Source organism: Strix uralensis, chromosome 15, assembly GCF_047716275.1.
Source record: "Strix uralensis isolate ZFMK-TIS-50842 chromosome 15, bStrUra1, whole genome shotgun sequence".
Taxonomy (NCBI): domain Eukaryota; kingdom Metazoa; phylum Chordata; class Aves; order Strigiformes; family Strigidae; genus Strix; species Strix uralensis.
Window position 1 is genome coordinate 16,290,737 of NC_133986.1, and position 15,307 is coordinate 16,306,043.

Genomic DNA, 15,307 nt, shown 5'->3' on the forward strand with positions numbered 1-15,307 from the left:
TACATCTGAAAGCAATCTGTGTGTGGTAGATAACATTTTCAAACCCGGTGAAGTTTTTAAGAGTCATTGGGAAGTCCTGCTCCAGTTAAAGTAGAGGCTTAAAAGGAAGCTGGAGAGTGTTTGTATCATCTTGCTAAAAATGTTATTTCTGATTTTTAACAGATGTTTAGTTGCTCCCTCCGTATGCAGCTTGCTTTTGGATTATTTTAGTGTATTTAAAGCTCTTAGTGAGAGGGTGTGGCTTGCTGGCTTCTTTAATGGTGCTTCTATTGATCTTTGCTGCTGGCAAAACAAACTAAATATGTGCCATAAAAGCTGTTGGTAGGAACTTGGTACTGGTAAAACACCAATAAAATGCGTTTCTAGAAGAGGAGAGAAAAATTAGTTAGGGAGGAAACACCCTTTGTAATTGATGCTTTTTTTTCTGTTGCTATTGCTGGAATCAAGAATTCAGCATTCATTTAATGGCAGTAGGATGTCAAGGATCAACTCTTGACTTGTTACAAACCATTTGTTTCCTTTCAGTCAGTTTATAAACAAAACATTTCAACCATTCTGTAAAGTAGTTCAGAATCTACTTTTGCTGTTGGTGCTTTTCAGGTCTGTTTAATGAATGCCAGTAGTGAGAACAAAACTTAAAGATGGTGTGACCCATGGAAGCATAAAACAGTGGTCCATATCCTAGAAGGCTTTCCTCTGAAGTCTGATTTTGTCAAGGCTAAATCGATTGTAGGGTTTATTTGTATTGTCAGAAGTGGTCCATGCTTTATTTTGCCTGCATCAGCAAAGCTTCAAACTCTTGAGCAAAACTTTTTCAAAAACCTGAAAGTGATCTTTGTATGTTAGGACTTCCCTGTATACTACTGATGATTAGATGTTTCATAAGCAAGGGTTCTACTGAAATGGCAGACAAGATTTTCTGTGAATTCTGGTTTTCAGGACAGCACTTAAATTAATATATAAGATTATTTTCCGAGAATGTGTTTATGAAGGTAAAGAAAACAAGGCTGAGTTTTCAGTTTGTCTCTTCCTGAAATAGTTTTTTCTGAGGAACTTGTCTTCTTGTCTTCAACAAATACAATCTCAGTTTCTGTTCTCCAAACACAATAATTACTATGATTGCATAATATGTAATTATTAAAATTCAAATGCTTTCCTAAAGCAACTTAAGACTTTAAAAGATCAAATATTAATGAGATAAGTGAATATTTCACAATTGTCAGAAAAGCATTTAATCGCAAAGTCTAAATTTAGTAGTAAGTAGCTTTGTTTCTGTTTGTGCATATCTTTCCTTAGAGTGTGAAAACTTGTTTTGTCAGATTTTCAGGGGGATCTTCCAAGGGAAAATAAAAAGCTAAAAACCCTAACACCTCCCTCCCCCAAACCCAAACCTGTCATTGCAAGTTAGGGAGTTTGCTTTCTCTACAGTAGGCTCACTATATTTAAGCATTACATTTTTCCTTTCTTAAAACTGTCTCTGATAAAATTAGAAACACGAGCAGTGGTCTGTGTCTTTATGGAAAGAGTTTGTAGTTGGTAAACTCTTTAAGTTGTAAGATGGAAGGAAGGCCGGCAGCTGAAAGGTTTACAGCTGGGATCTCAACACTTGTTTTTCTAGGGTAGCATGCTCTCATCTTGGTACAGCTTACCCACAAGGTGTTACTTGTAGCAGCCTTTTATATAAGGATACAGGTACTGTGCCTTTTTGTTGTGTATTACTAAAGCTTAGGGGACTAGACCCATGTCAGACTAACAGATACCAGAGCCTTTTTTGTTTGGCTTCTCTAAAGGTGTACTAGATTTATTTCATCTGGTTGTATTTCTTGAGGCGAAGCTTTTGCAGTTGTTTCCTGTTTGTGAGGCCTGTGGGATTCTCCTGGACGTTTCAATGCTAAGCCGGCATCTCCTGTCTCTCATGGAGTCACATCCGATGACAGAACTGAGTTTTAAGAATGAAAGTTATCGTAATTTATTTTTAACATGCCTTGTTTTTTCCACTCAGATTTGTTTACATGTTTTAATGGAGGTGAGTGTGTCTACAGAGAGCAGTGCAACTGCAGTCGATTTAATGCAACTGGACCAAGATGCCAGACAGGTGTGTAAAGAGAGAAAACTAACCGGGTGTCTGGGATTGTACTCAGGTTTCCGCAGCTACAAGAGTGACTATCCTCTGCCTACAGGTTCTTTTATGCCCTAGTATTTTTCCCTCTCTTTGCTGTGGTGATATTTCATAGCATACCACATATATTTGAACTACAGATTGAATCCAAAAACCAGTGGTACTTCTCAAGTGACTCTCCTTTCCTTAGTGTATAATACAGGTGCTGAAAGAGATCACATATGCAGAACATGGGGTCAATATAATTTTGAAACTTTTGATGGACTCTATTATTACTTTTCTGGGAAATCCACATATGCGCTTGTGAGACATACTGAATTAGATGAACAGAGTTTTTCCATACAGGTAGGGGACTGCACTTCTACGCTCCTTTTAGCTGTTGTTGAGCTTGCTAATAATGCATTAATATTTAGAAATTCAAAGTAACATGTGATGATAGTACGGGGTTCTAGAATGTAATCTAGATGTAATTCTAATGTTATGTGGGCTACCAGTTACTATAGCTGGAAGGAAGCTGATGTGTGTACTTTCAAAACCTGCTGCTGCTGTGAAGAGTGCTCTAAAGAGTGATAATTGTACTCGGGTTTATGGGGAAGAGTAGAACCAAACTAGTTCATGTGCTGAGGGTGGGAATGGGAGTATTAATTGTGTAATGTGGATTGTGAAGACTTTTTTTCAGATCTTGACTTTGATGCTAGTAATTGTATTTGGCAGGTGAATAATGATCCTGAGTGCCATTCTTCTCCGTACTCCTGCAAAAGGTCCATTAGTTTATTTTTTTCTGGAGGTGAACAGATAAAGATGAGCAGTGAAGTCACCTATAAAGGATTTGGGTAATTGCACTCATATTTCTGATGATGTAGTTACACTGGAACTAATCTCATGATACCGATTTGATAAGAGATGTAAACTATCACTTATTTGTTGGTAGCTTAAGAAATAACTATCCAGACCACAGCTGTAATAATTACTCCCCATCTACAGAGTGGTGTCTGAGTAAGGTGACATCTAAATGAGTGGTACATAGTATTAAGAAGCATAACTGTTGACTCTGATCCTTTGATTTTTGCTCTTATTTGCAATTTCATCTTTTTTTTTTTAGTGGAATTACTCAATATTTATATCAGGGATTTTCAGATGTATGAGGAAGTCATTAAATCACAAAGTAATTGATTTTTAGTAGTGATACTTTCTCATGTAAAGTTGTTTTTGATTCTGTCTTATTTCTCAGAGTACAGTTACCTTATATTATTGGGAACTTACAAATCCAGAAGCTAGCGGGATACTTCCTAGTCAGGCACCAGTATGCCTTTACACTGGCTTGGGATGGTACATCTGCAGTGTATATCAAAATGGCACCAGAGTATCTGGGTAAAACACATGGACTGTGTGGAAACAATAACGCTATTCTGCAGGATGATCTTGAAACTAGTTATGGTGAGTACTTAAAGTACTTCCTTTTGTGTTAATGCATGTGGGTTTTTTTGGGTGAACTAAATGTTACTTTGTTTAATTTTTAATTGCAATGCTAATTGAATATAAGATGGGCAACTTCTGAAAATACGATCTGGGAATACTTCTGATAGATGATATTGTTGAAGAGGGCCAATTTCAATGTAGATGGGACTCTGGGGAGAAAGATCTTTAAAAAGCATGATAAAAGCTGTCTTACTCCATTACTTAAAATGGTGTTTGTACTTCAGTTTCCTAGGACTTGAAAGGTAAAATCTGCCTTTAAATGTTCACTGCCCTCTTAGCAATTTTATATGGGAGCCTGAGATAGTGCTATGGGAAATAAATTTATAATTTTAATTAGTAAATCCAATCAATGAAGACTGCCAAATCATTTGATCTGGCACTTCATTTATGCGAACACTTTCAGAAGTGACCACTGATCCTTGGTTACCAACTTCAGATACTTTCAAGAGTCTTGGCTTTCAATAAATACTGAGTGAAGACCTCTATAAAGAACTAGGGGAAAAAAATCAGGCTCTTTGAAAGGTTTTTCAAGTTAGGTGATAAAAACTTCTAGAAATAATTGTTTTGGGCTGTTTAACTCTTTGCTGGTATTGTTTTGGGCTGTTTAACTCTTTGCTGGTCCTCTTTAAAATTAATGTATTTCTGTAGAGTACTACTTCAAAGCTCAGAGTACAATATGTACTAGGCTTCCTCTGTTTGTGTGCCACTCAATTTTAGAAAGCATCAACCCTGCACTAATATCAGCTCTTACTCCCATTGAATAGCTTGCTCATTGAATCAAAATGCTTAATATAATACCAAGATCAATAGCTCTTTGTCCTCATTGCCTTCAGAGACTTTCTTCTACCCTCTCACCTTTCTCAGGATATCTCAGTCACATAAAGCTGTGATTGTAGCACGAGTCAATACATTGCATACTAGCTTTATCCAATTAGCTTGGGGAGCAGTAGTAATGAAGATATGGCAAGATATGCATTTGTGGGTAATCCAAGTAGTAATCAATGCCACCACTTGTCGATGATGGATAAAACCTCTCTTAGATAGTTTAAAGCTAGCATGGACATTACTACTTATGTGAAAAAGTCATGCCTTTACTTGGTTAACATACACAATCATTTTGTACCCTTGCAGTGACCCAAGGAATGCCTGATTTTTCTTGGATTTTAGACTCTGTTGGGAGTTTCGTGTACAGTAACAGCATAGACCTATGTTTATACAGGTTATTACAGCTTTTCTTACCTTTATTCCATTCAAGGACTGCAGTAGGCACAGTCCTGCTCCCTAAAGCCCTTCCTTACCAAATTCCATTAGTAAGCTTCTTTCTGCCATTCTAAAGCCTTCTTATTAAAGTCCCTTTTAAAAGTTGTTGTTTCTTCAAAGGTCCAGATTGTCTTCAGACTAACAGCTGATTCATTTACTTGTAGGAAGGGTTTGCTGCTCTCTGCTTAATGTGATGTTTTGATTATTGAGATGTTTCTCTGGGAAATCCTATAGAAATGTTGCTGTTCTTCCAAGTCACTATGTGATTGTGTGTGTGTGTCTTGTTTAGGAAAACTGACAGATGATGTAACAGAATTTGTAGAGAGCTGGCAGGAAAATCCTCCACAAGGAACACCCAGTTGGGATAAATCTCTTCTCAATGAACCACCCTGCCTGACACAAAGCCATGAATCTCTACAGGTTTGGATCAACACAAAAGGATTATTATGACAGTTAGTGATTCTAATTAGAGCGAGAATTTGACTTAATGCTCTGAAGGAGACTAGAAGTAGTCTCAGCTCTTCTTTGGAGGGGTGGGTTAAAATGGGTGCTGCAGCAGAGCTTCCTTGTCCCCTCCTTTCCCCCTCCCCTTTTCTTCTGTATGAGTTTATAATTTAATTCTTGATCCTTTCAAATGTTCTATTGTCTGCATAGCAGCCAATAGAAGTGTTTGAATCTGAGGCTAAACAAGTGACAAGTTGTAGAGTAGGGGTGTGTTCTAGAGCTGGTACCTATCCCTTCCCCTAAGAAGGATAGAAGGAAGCAGATAAGACAAAATCAGAATGAGAGCACAGTTAATTTGCCAGTGTTTTTAAAAAACGCATTATTGTTACTTTTGTCCAGTTTTTCCTTTTAAGTATTATTTTCAAAATATAACCCTGAAATGAAGTGCTTTGAAACTAAAGCTGGTGCCAGGCACGTTTTATTTCTGTTGCCTTTTACTGTGTAATTTAAGTAAAATGAAGGCTATTACAGCTTGTCTGGCTTTAGCTGCAACATGGTCTATGCAGGGATATGAAGGGATATGTTTTACTATCATTAGTATGACCCTGGATAAAAGATTCAATGTTATGAATACTCTGGCATGGAGAGCGATAATGTTACTAGCCACTGCTTCCAGCTGACAAGAGGAAAGTGATTCCTAGTCCCAGACTGAGATGTCTGTTCTGATTTTCCATAGTACTCTATTCTGCTTAGGTTTTAATTTTGCAAAACTTCTCTTCACAAGAGCTATCTCATTCATTTCAGAGGGCATATGCTCTGTGTAATATCCTGTTACAACCCCCGTTTGAACAATGTCATGAATATGTGAGTCCTCTTCCTTTTATGGCAAGCTGCACCAATGATCTTTGCATGTAAGTGAATGGTTTGGGGTAATTCCAAAGCTATTATAACAAACATTGTCCTTCTATCATGAGAATGAATTCTAAATGTTAACAGAACTAATGTGTGTCTTTTTCTGCATATCAGGTTTTATCTAACATGCTTTTATCTTGCTTTTCTCATTTGTTCTAGTTTTACTGCCAGGAATTTCTGTTCCTGGGTTTTCTTAGTATAATGATGACCAAAATCATGCCCGGATATTTTCATAATTTGTTAGTGTACCTTCTATAAGGCATTTGTTTTGATTCTGAGTGTGCAACTTCTTTAGTATTTCTAACCTTAATGAAAAGTGATAGTGAATAGTTGAGTTTGGCATCCACAAGCTATATGTTAATCCAATGAAAAGTGGAATTTGATTACTATTTAAATTTATGCTATTGGTTCACTGCCTGCAATGTTCCTTGTCCAAGGAGTTTTGACTAGTTCAGTTGGTAGGACAAAAGAAGATAATTTCCATTTCTTGTACCGTAGTGACTCACTGGTGGAAATCTTACACTTTCTTCTTGTGAGTTTTCTGAAGGACGTTATTCCTTTTGTAAAAATAAAGATTTTTATTCGAGTCTGTTTATATTGCTATATCTCTGGCTGTCATGGATTTATTCAAGAAATTATCATCAGGTCTCAAATTGCTGACTTGTCTTCAAGTGTGCGGCAGAATGTCTTATCCATCAAAGACTTTTAACCTAGCCAAACACAGTTCTTTGGAACAGTGTTAGATTCAGACAATGTGGTTGTATGCAATGCAGGAGCATTCATGAGGTTACGATTGCATGTTTGAACATAGGTAGAAAATAATATGTCAATTTTTATTTGTGTAAGGTCAGCAGTTGATGATGCAACTTGGTGTCGAGCATTAACGGAATATGCCAGAGCATGTGCCCACGCAGGAAAGCCACTTCGTGGATGGCGAATGCACTTTCAGCAGTGTGGTATGCAGATGCTTTTGTACTTGGAAATGCTGCTTAGTAGATGTATTTTGAAAAGAGTGCTTCATCCTTTTACTTCTTGGTCCTTCCTCCCATTTTGAACTCATAGTTCCCAATGAAAGCATAACTATGGACTCACTTCAAGGCTACATAAATGTAATGGAACTTCTTTTTTTATATGTGTAACTTGTACTGAATATATTTAAGGCACTAAGCTTACTAGAATGTGTTTTAAGAACCATCTTACTAAAACATCAAAGATTTTTTTAAGACAAATAACCATTTGTTTTTTCACAGAGCTACTCTTTCAAATATTGTCAAAGTCTTCATGGCTTTCTGATACATAAAATGTGTCATGAGTATTAAGAATAAATTTGGATTGCACTTATGTAAGTTTTCATCTTTGAAGTCATAGAAAGTAAGTTTGAAAGAGACTGTCTAATTTGTCCTTCTGTCTGGAACACAGGACCAAAACTGCTTTGTCATTCATGACAGATGATTTCCCTTGTGGTTCCAAAAATGTGTGTTAATGGATGCGCTACCACTTCCTATGCTGGTCTGAGCATCTAAATAGCTCTGTTGTCGGAAAGTTTCCCTGAATCTCCCTTGGTGTAATTTAAGATTATTCCTTCTCAATGCACCTTTAATGGACAGAATAGGAATAAATGTTTATTTTGTGTGTGTTATGGAAGCCGTTGTTTCATTGTTCTAGACACCAGATACTCAACTGACTTACCAAAAAGTAAATATCTTGAAAAACATGTGCAATCTATTTAAGCCCTGGGGCAGTAGCACAATACCTTTTCATTTCTCTACCTGTTGCTGTTTTTAGTGATTACCTGTGCTGAGCCCTTGACCTACAATGAATGCATCAACTGTTGCCCTGTTTCTTGTCATCAACAATCACACTGCATTGACAGTGAGCTTCCCTGCATTGATGGATGCTACTGTCCAGATGGTAGGTTTTGCTTCTCAAATACCTATTATTTGATTCCATATAATTTTTAGTTTGTTCTCCCCCGAGATTACATACCTATATTGTCTGGCTAGATTAACGCACTTACAGGAGCTCTTTATAAATGCAGTGCCAACAGAGTGTGGATGAATGACCCTGTTTTCCTTGTAACTGACAAGAACCTTTTCCTCCCTCTAACAAGTGGGTATAGGTTTCAGCACAGATCCAGATTCTAGCTGTAGAGCTTCACAATTTGAATCAAAAATGGGGTTTGCTCTGTTGTTGACAGGGCAGGCATCCTCTGGATGCTGATGATTGCTACTTGGGATTTGGTGGGGTTTTTTGGTTGTTTTGTTGGGGTTTTTGGTGTGGTGTTTGTTTTTTTGTTGTTTGTTTTTGCTGGTTTGTCTGTTTTCCTGAAGAATATCTGCAAGGTCAGGTGCTTAGGAGAGCTCAGAAATATGATATGACTAAAACTCATTCATGTGGTCAGCAACAGGTTTTGATGCTGAGATTCTTACACTGTTCTATGGTTCTGACAAGTGAGGTATTTACTGATGCAGCCTATAGCAAAACTTTACCCTTATTACCAAAATATACTTTGATGTCCCTTTTTCCATTTATTACTGGCTTCTCTTGGGTACATAATTCTACCTAAAAGAAGACAGAAAAAAACTATGCCTTATAACATAGAGGCAAAGATTTGTAAAGGTGTCAAAAAAGAAGCCAAAGGTAATCAAAGCAGCACACTTTGGTGGTTGTGTGGCTTAGGGTTTTTTGTGTGGGTGGTTCCTCCCCCCCTCCCACAGTATTAAATACTTGATATTCATACTATTTTTAGTGTACCTCAAGCAATTTAGGGACTTGTTCCATGTAATATAATTTATTTCATATAATTCAAATGCATGCTTGTTCTGCAAAATTGACTACTAATAGTCTAGAGTTTTATAATCATAAATGACCATTTGTGTTGTTCTTGGGTATACTAGTTTGTACAAATGGCTGATGGAGCAATGATACTTCACTTTTTCCTTGTTTTATTTCTTCTAGGCTTAATTTATGAAAATGAAATGTGTGTCAAGCCTATGGACTGTCCTTGTGACTACCATGGAAATTTCTTTGAAATGGGCTCAGTGGTTTATGAGGAATGTAATAACTGGTTAGTAATTTTTATTTTTATGCTTAATCCTTTCATGGTCATGAGAGACAACTTTAAGGCCTATTTCTCTTAAATTGAATATAGTTGGTAAGTCTTCACTGTTTCTACATACAAAAACTCTTTTTCAATATATGTTTTGCAATGAAGGGAAAGATAAAAGAAACTATAGAGCTGTTAATGTGGGAGAAGAGCAAATGACAGATATTGCAGAGAATACTGTAATGTTTAGTACTCTTTTCACCTTCAACTCTGCCTCAAATTAAAATGAATCTAGAACTCAAAATCTTAACAGGAGAATTACTCTGACTTTGTCTCCTGTTTGTGTTGTCTCACTTGGTCACAAAGAGCCTAATGTCATTATGATGCTGAGCTGCTATTTTTGGAATTTCTAAGTTAATTTTATGCATTGGAAAGAAAAGTTTTCAGGAAGAGATAATGCTTTTTATTGGATCATCTTAATTGAAGGAAACGGATGACCTTGCAGATGTACAACTTTTTTTCACAACAGTTCTATTTTTTTAAAGTGAGAAGATTCAAATTGCTTGTTTTTATTCTTCTCAGTTTTAATAATCCCTAACTTTTATAATGGTTATCGAGTAGCTAAAAAGAGAGAGAAGCGTTACTGGATGTATGGATGAAATTTCACCTGACCATATTCTCATGACAAGCTCCTGCCACAGCTCCCAGGCATTCTAGTGACTATGGTGACCCTTCTATGATGCTCAAGACACTTGGTGCTAGTTTCATAGAGAAGGAATCCAGGAAGAACTACTGAGGGGCAGCCGTATATACTCCACCCAAAAAAAGAAAAAAGTATGAAACTTTTTTGTTTTTATTTTAGCACTTGCATTGGAGGAAAGTGGATTTGTACAAATCTTACATGTCCAGGTATGTGAAAGTCGTGAATAGTTTTTGAATAACTGAATTTTTACTTGGGGTAAAAAATTACTGTTAGATCTTAATGTGATATTTCACTATATAATTTGTGGTTTTATTTCTACCTACATATAAATGCATCAACACACACAGTAGATTAAAATGGTCTGAATAGCAGACATCTGCCTTTCAGCTTAGGCAGTAATGTGCCTCCCTGTACATCAACAAAATGTCTCTGGTAGATGGCACCACCTGGTCATTCTTGTCATTCAACTAAATTTCCTCTGCAATCTTCACTTGACTGACTTATGGCAAGAGGACTTCTTTTTTCCCCACAGTACTGCTGGACAGCGATACAGCATCTAGGTATTGTACAAATATCAGTTAGTGATTTTCACAACATGCCTGTGGAATGAGGGGCATTATTCTCACTTCACAGCTAGGCAGCTTAACTACAGACACTAAGGTCAGAAGGATTTTGCATGTTAAAGGTACTCATGGCCTCGTGGGTTTTATAGCTGCCAGTAGATTCAAGTACTGGTCTCAGAGTTACCAGTTAACTGTTGTAGTCCTTAATGTTTCTGCAAATTGGATTTAGAGCCACAAATCAAATACCCAGAATGTAAGTATCACACATATTATTGCCTCCCTTTGGGGGGAAAAGTTGTTTAGGTATCCTAGCCTGGCATCAGGTAGGAAGTCCATCACAAAAGCAAGTTGAGTTCCTAATCGTGTTCCTAGTACCTGGTTATAACAGGAATGCAATTTCATAAATTATAGTATGTGTCAGAGTGTATGTACTTCACAGCAGTAATAATTGTTGAGAGTACACTGTTTTTTCTACTTACTTAAATACCTTATGTTTGTCAGCTGAATGCTCAGTTTCGGGAGACATTCATTTCATGACCTTTGATGGGCGCAAATACACTTTCCAAGCTACCTGCCAATATATTCTAGCAAAAAGCCGTACATCTGAAGCATTTACCATATCCTTGCAAAATGCTCCTTGTGGACAGGTAAGGCTTAGAACCTTCTTGTAATGTTTATATCCTGAAGGGTTTATTAACTAGGGGGTCAGGGAGTATTAAAACCAATGAAAGCTACTTGCAGTTGAATAGATTAAAATTAATCAGGAGGAACAATTTTCCTTAATGATGAAATAGTTGAACAACAGTGCAGAGGAAGTCTGTACATAAATTCTCACGTTTGCTTGTGATAAATAGGATAGATTATGTGAGCGTTCTGATTCAGTGTTCACTGAGGTCATTCAGTAGCACATGGGGGTTTGTGCAGCAAACCCTGGGTGATGACTTGTGTTCTTGAGCTTCCTGAGTACCTCTCTGCGAATTTGCAGCCAACACAAAATAACCCTACTGGTCTTCACTACTCGAAGAAAGAGTGGTTTGGGGGTTTTTTTGTGCCTTGAGTATATATTTCTTTCAGCTTTGTTCTTGCAGCTTGAAATTCACTTTTAGTTACATTGATATGAAACACTGGATAGCTTTTGGGACAGCTCTCGCATTTGGGTGTATGTATGCATCTGTGTTGCTGTTGTAAAGTTGGTATCCTGTTCAACTGACTTCAGCCAAACATACATGTGCATATGTTTAGCTCATACTACAGGTGCTCCTACTTTAGAGTTGAAAGTTTCTGATAGTGTACACAGAAGTGACTAAGGATTTAATCTGCTTTGACCAAGACCCGTTCTCTTTCCTCTGTGTATTTGGATTTCTAACCTGTATTATAATGTTGTGTGGGTGAGGTATAGAACACTGGTAGGATTTTTCACTATAGCATTTCATTCTTACTACAATCTTGATAGGCCTTGTGATTCTGAGGAAGTTAAGGCAAGTTAGAATAGCTCTTAAACACACATTGGTGGTGGGAGAAGTGTAGTTGAGCTGTTGTCTGGAGTCAGGCTTTTCTCACTGACTTTGGGTTCTACATATGCACGTAAGGGCAGAATTTGGCCCACATTTGCATTAGAGTCATAATGCTACTGTGGATGCCTATTTACTATGCTGCTGGATTTGCTGTAGGAGCAAGATGTTAAACTTTGTGTCTTGGCCAGATTTATGATCTGTCTCCAGTGGTCTTGTGTAATGATTTTTATCTGGGACCATTTGTTAGTTTGTATATAGTGTATATAGACTCTTTGCTGTGTTTCTGGATCATCTACTATATATACTATATGTATCTATCTACTAGATACTGGAAGTGTATATAGACTTAAATATTACTCTTTTTGCTGAATTTCTAGACCATCTAGTATGTTAGGGCCAAATTTTAGTTCTTGGTGTGATGAGCTTCCATATTGCAGTTACGTTCTTTGCTTAAAATCAGATTTAGCACCATTGCTTTTTACTTCTGTGGAGGTAACTACTTATACTTCATTATAGTAGTTTTCTTTTGTGTTCTAAATAAACACATGATTTTATAAGTCCTTTTACACTAACCATTGCATTTATTCTTCTCTGCAGCTTATATTGTTCATGCATTTGATATTTCCTTGGGAAGAAAAATGGTCATATAACTTGTCATGCCACCCTTTCCAAAGGCATATTTCAGTAAAGTATTTTTGTCTTTGTGTACTAAAACCTATTTCTCTGTATGAAGACCCTTAAGCAGACAGGTGTCATATTAAAGCGGAGTTGACAAGTTTATAATAATAGAAATGCTTTATTTGCAATCCGGGTAAGGGATGGGAGACTGAGTGCATGGACCCCTTCTTATCTCAGTAATAAAAGTTGAGGGGTAAGAAGAATAGCTGAACTGGATCGAGACCAAATATATTTTCCAACTAGATGATCCTTAAGTACATGTTCCACTATCTCTTCTATGGTTTCTAGGAGAAGTGTATCAGAACATGAGGTGAGGCATGTGACAGGGCATAAAAGTTACCAGTGTGGAAAAAGTGGATTCCGGTGTTGTGAATACAACCACTTTATTACACTCTAATAGCCTCTAGCTCCTTGATATAGAAGAGTTACAGTGGGGGCTGTGAAATGACATGTTGGTGAGGACATGCACATCAAAAAAAAAAAAACCTTCTAGGCTTTAATCTCTGTGTGCACCATCCTTTGGGTTGAGAAGAATCTGGTGATCCTGCTAGTATTTCCTGTTGATAGGAAGACTGAGACAGTTTCAAGATGTAATATATCTGATTGTTGCAACAATTCCCTATTTCAAGTGTATATTTGATTTAGCTTATTCAGATGTTAATGATTTTAGCTGGCTTCATTCTGTGCTAACCTTGGGATCCTGAGGAGTCAATTAAGTCAGTGTCATCATCCAATAGAAAAAAAAAGAGTAGCTGTGAAACAAAATATAAACATAGGCATGCAACATAGGCATAACTCTGTTGTCAGCAGCATAATATTCTCAGAACTTTGCAGAGTCCAAGAAGCTTGAGAAAGGTGATTGTATGTGGAAGCTGTGTCCCATACTACGGGGTTGAAGATAAGCAAAGGGGATCCCCAAAGAAATGCTCTAGGCAACTTTTTTATCAAATAAAATTTGAGACATGTTTGACTTCTTGCAGAAGGCCACAGTGAGATATCTTTCAGCCTGTCCTGTTGAAAAGCCCGTCAATGGGCAATAGAAGTCTGAAGCAAATATCTGCTATGGTAATGTGCAGGATATGTATTGTGGATCTCATTCCCTTCTGTGTCACAGAACACTTATCTCTGTGCAAAACAGACAGAAATGTGCCTTTTGATTTATTTGTTGTGGTGATACTTTCGTTGGGGGAAATGATAATCAAATTAGTTAGCTTTCTGCAGCACTCATGAGACTGCAAAGAGCCTTGCAGTAATTCTTGCATCTTCTTCATCCTGACTTAGGGACTTTGCTTAATTTGTCTCTGTGTCCAAGTGGTTTGTAGGTGGAAAAACAGATTCTCTTGACTTGTACTACATGTTGGGCTTTGTATTTCGTCCAGTCTTTAACAAAGATAGCCTTATTAGTCCCTAATAAGTAAGACTCTACAGAGGTTGGAGTGAAGCATTCCGGACATTAACAGCCGGGTAGATGATCACAGACTTATGTGGTGTGTTCCAGAGGCTACATGCTGCTAATTTAATTACCAACGTGCAAGCAGTGAGAGAGTAGGTGGTGAGAGAGTAGTAAGAACAGTTTGTGTAAGGCAAGACTGTGGGGCTTCAGTGCAGCTATTCAACTGTCTGACTATCAACTAGCTGGTACCTCTTGGCAGAAGAGCTGCTTTACAGTTCCCAAGACACCATCCATTATCTTGTTCCCATTTATGAAAATTAATGAATTGAAATGGAAAGCTAAAAGATTTGTAGTGCAGAATCTCATATTTCTTGATGGTTTGAAATTTTATGTGCTTTTTTTTAAAAAAAAAAAAGTATCAGTCCCATCTCATTCAATCAGATTAAAAAATGTGGAAAGAAAATACCTGGGGAGATTATAGTTTGCTGAATCACAAAGAATCCAGTCATCTAGAGCCTTAGAGCTGGTGACATAAGCAGTCATCAGGCAACAAGTTATTTCAAAACGATGTGAAATTTTGTTTAAGCACTTTTTGGAAGGAGAATCAGTCAAGTGATCAGCACGACTTAGCCTTATCTGAGTTTCAGGTGACAACCTCACTGGCTTTGTAGTTTGTATGATGAGAAGATCTTCTGAATACAGATTTTTTTTTTTCTAAATGTCTAGTGAGAGAAATGGCTGTTCCTGTGAAAACACCTGCTGAAAGTTGGCAGGGGCAGTGCTGTGAAAGAAACAGTTCATTGGAACAGAGAAGAATTGTCAGCCAGAATTTCTCCTTTAGTTTCAGCATGAAGGGATAGTAAAGCTTTTGTCAATATTGTGTAGTAATGTATATACTGTGGAGGGTTGTTCTCTTGGCTCTGGTCTGCTATGCACACCAGCTGGTATTCTTTTATTTTCAGCTTCTTAAAAGGTCAACAAAATTGTCACTTTATAGCCACTGTTGCTGAATGATATTCACAGAAACCTAATTTCTTAGTAAAGAGGCAAGACAACAAGGTAAGCTACAAGAGCATGGCTTCACAATGCACATGTCTGTCTTCACTCTCAGTCCAGGAGAGCTGGTTGAACTGATGAAAGATCTCCAGTTATTTTCATAATTTGCTATTTATAAGTTTCATTTTATCATTTCAACT

At 37.3% G+C, this 15,307-nt stretch overlaps 1 protein-coding gene across 1 annotated transcript in view; it reads left to right on the forward strand.

Moving 5' to 3' along the window:
* OTOG (otogelin) overlaps positions 1-15,307 on the forward strand; it is a 106,571-nt gene that overhangs the window by 11,283 nt on the left and 79,981 nt on the right. The window contains exons 5-15 of the mRNA XM_074884401.1: positions 2,003-2,095; positions 2,310-2,464; positions 2,834-2,952; positions 3,351-3,556; positions 5,148-5,278; positions 6,107-6,213; positions 7,061-7,170; positions 8,000-8,125; positions 9,173-9,281; positions 10,123-10,169; positions 11,028-11,173. Of these exons, the coding sequence (XP_074740502.1) occupies positions 2,003-2,095; positions 2,310-2,464; positions 2,834-2,952; positions 3,351-3,556; positions 5,148-5,278; positions 6,107-6,213; positions 7,061-7,170; positions 8,000-8,125; positions 9,173-9,281; positions 10,123-10,169; positions 11,028-11,173 (1,349 nt within the window). The remainder of the gene's footprint in view (positions 1-2,002; positions 2,096-2,309; positions 2,465-2,833; positions 2,953-3,350; positions 3,557-5,147; positions 5,279-6,106; positions 6,214-7,060; positions 7,171-7,999; positions 8,126-9,172; positions 9,282-10,122; positions 10,170-11,027; positions 11,174-15,307) is intronic.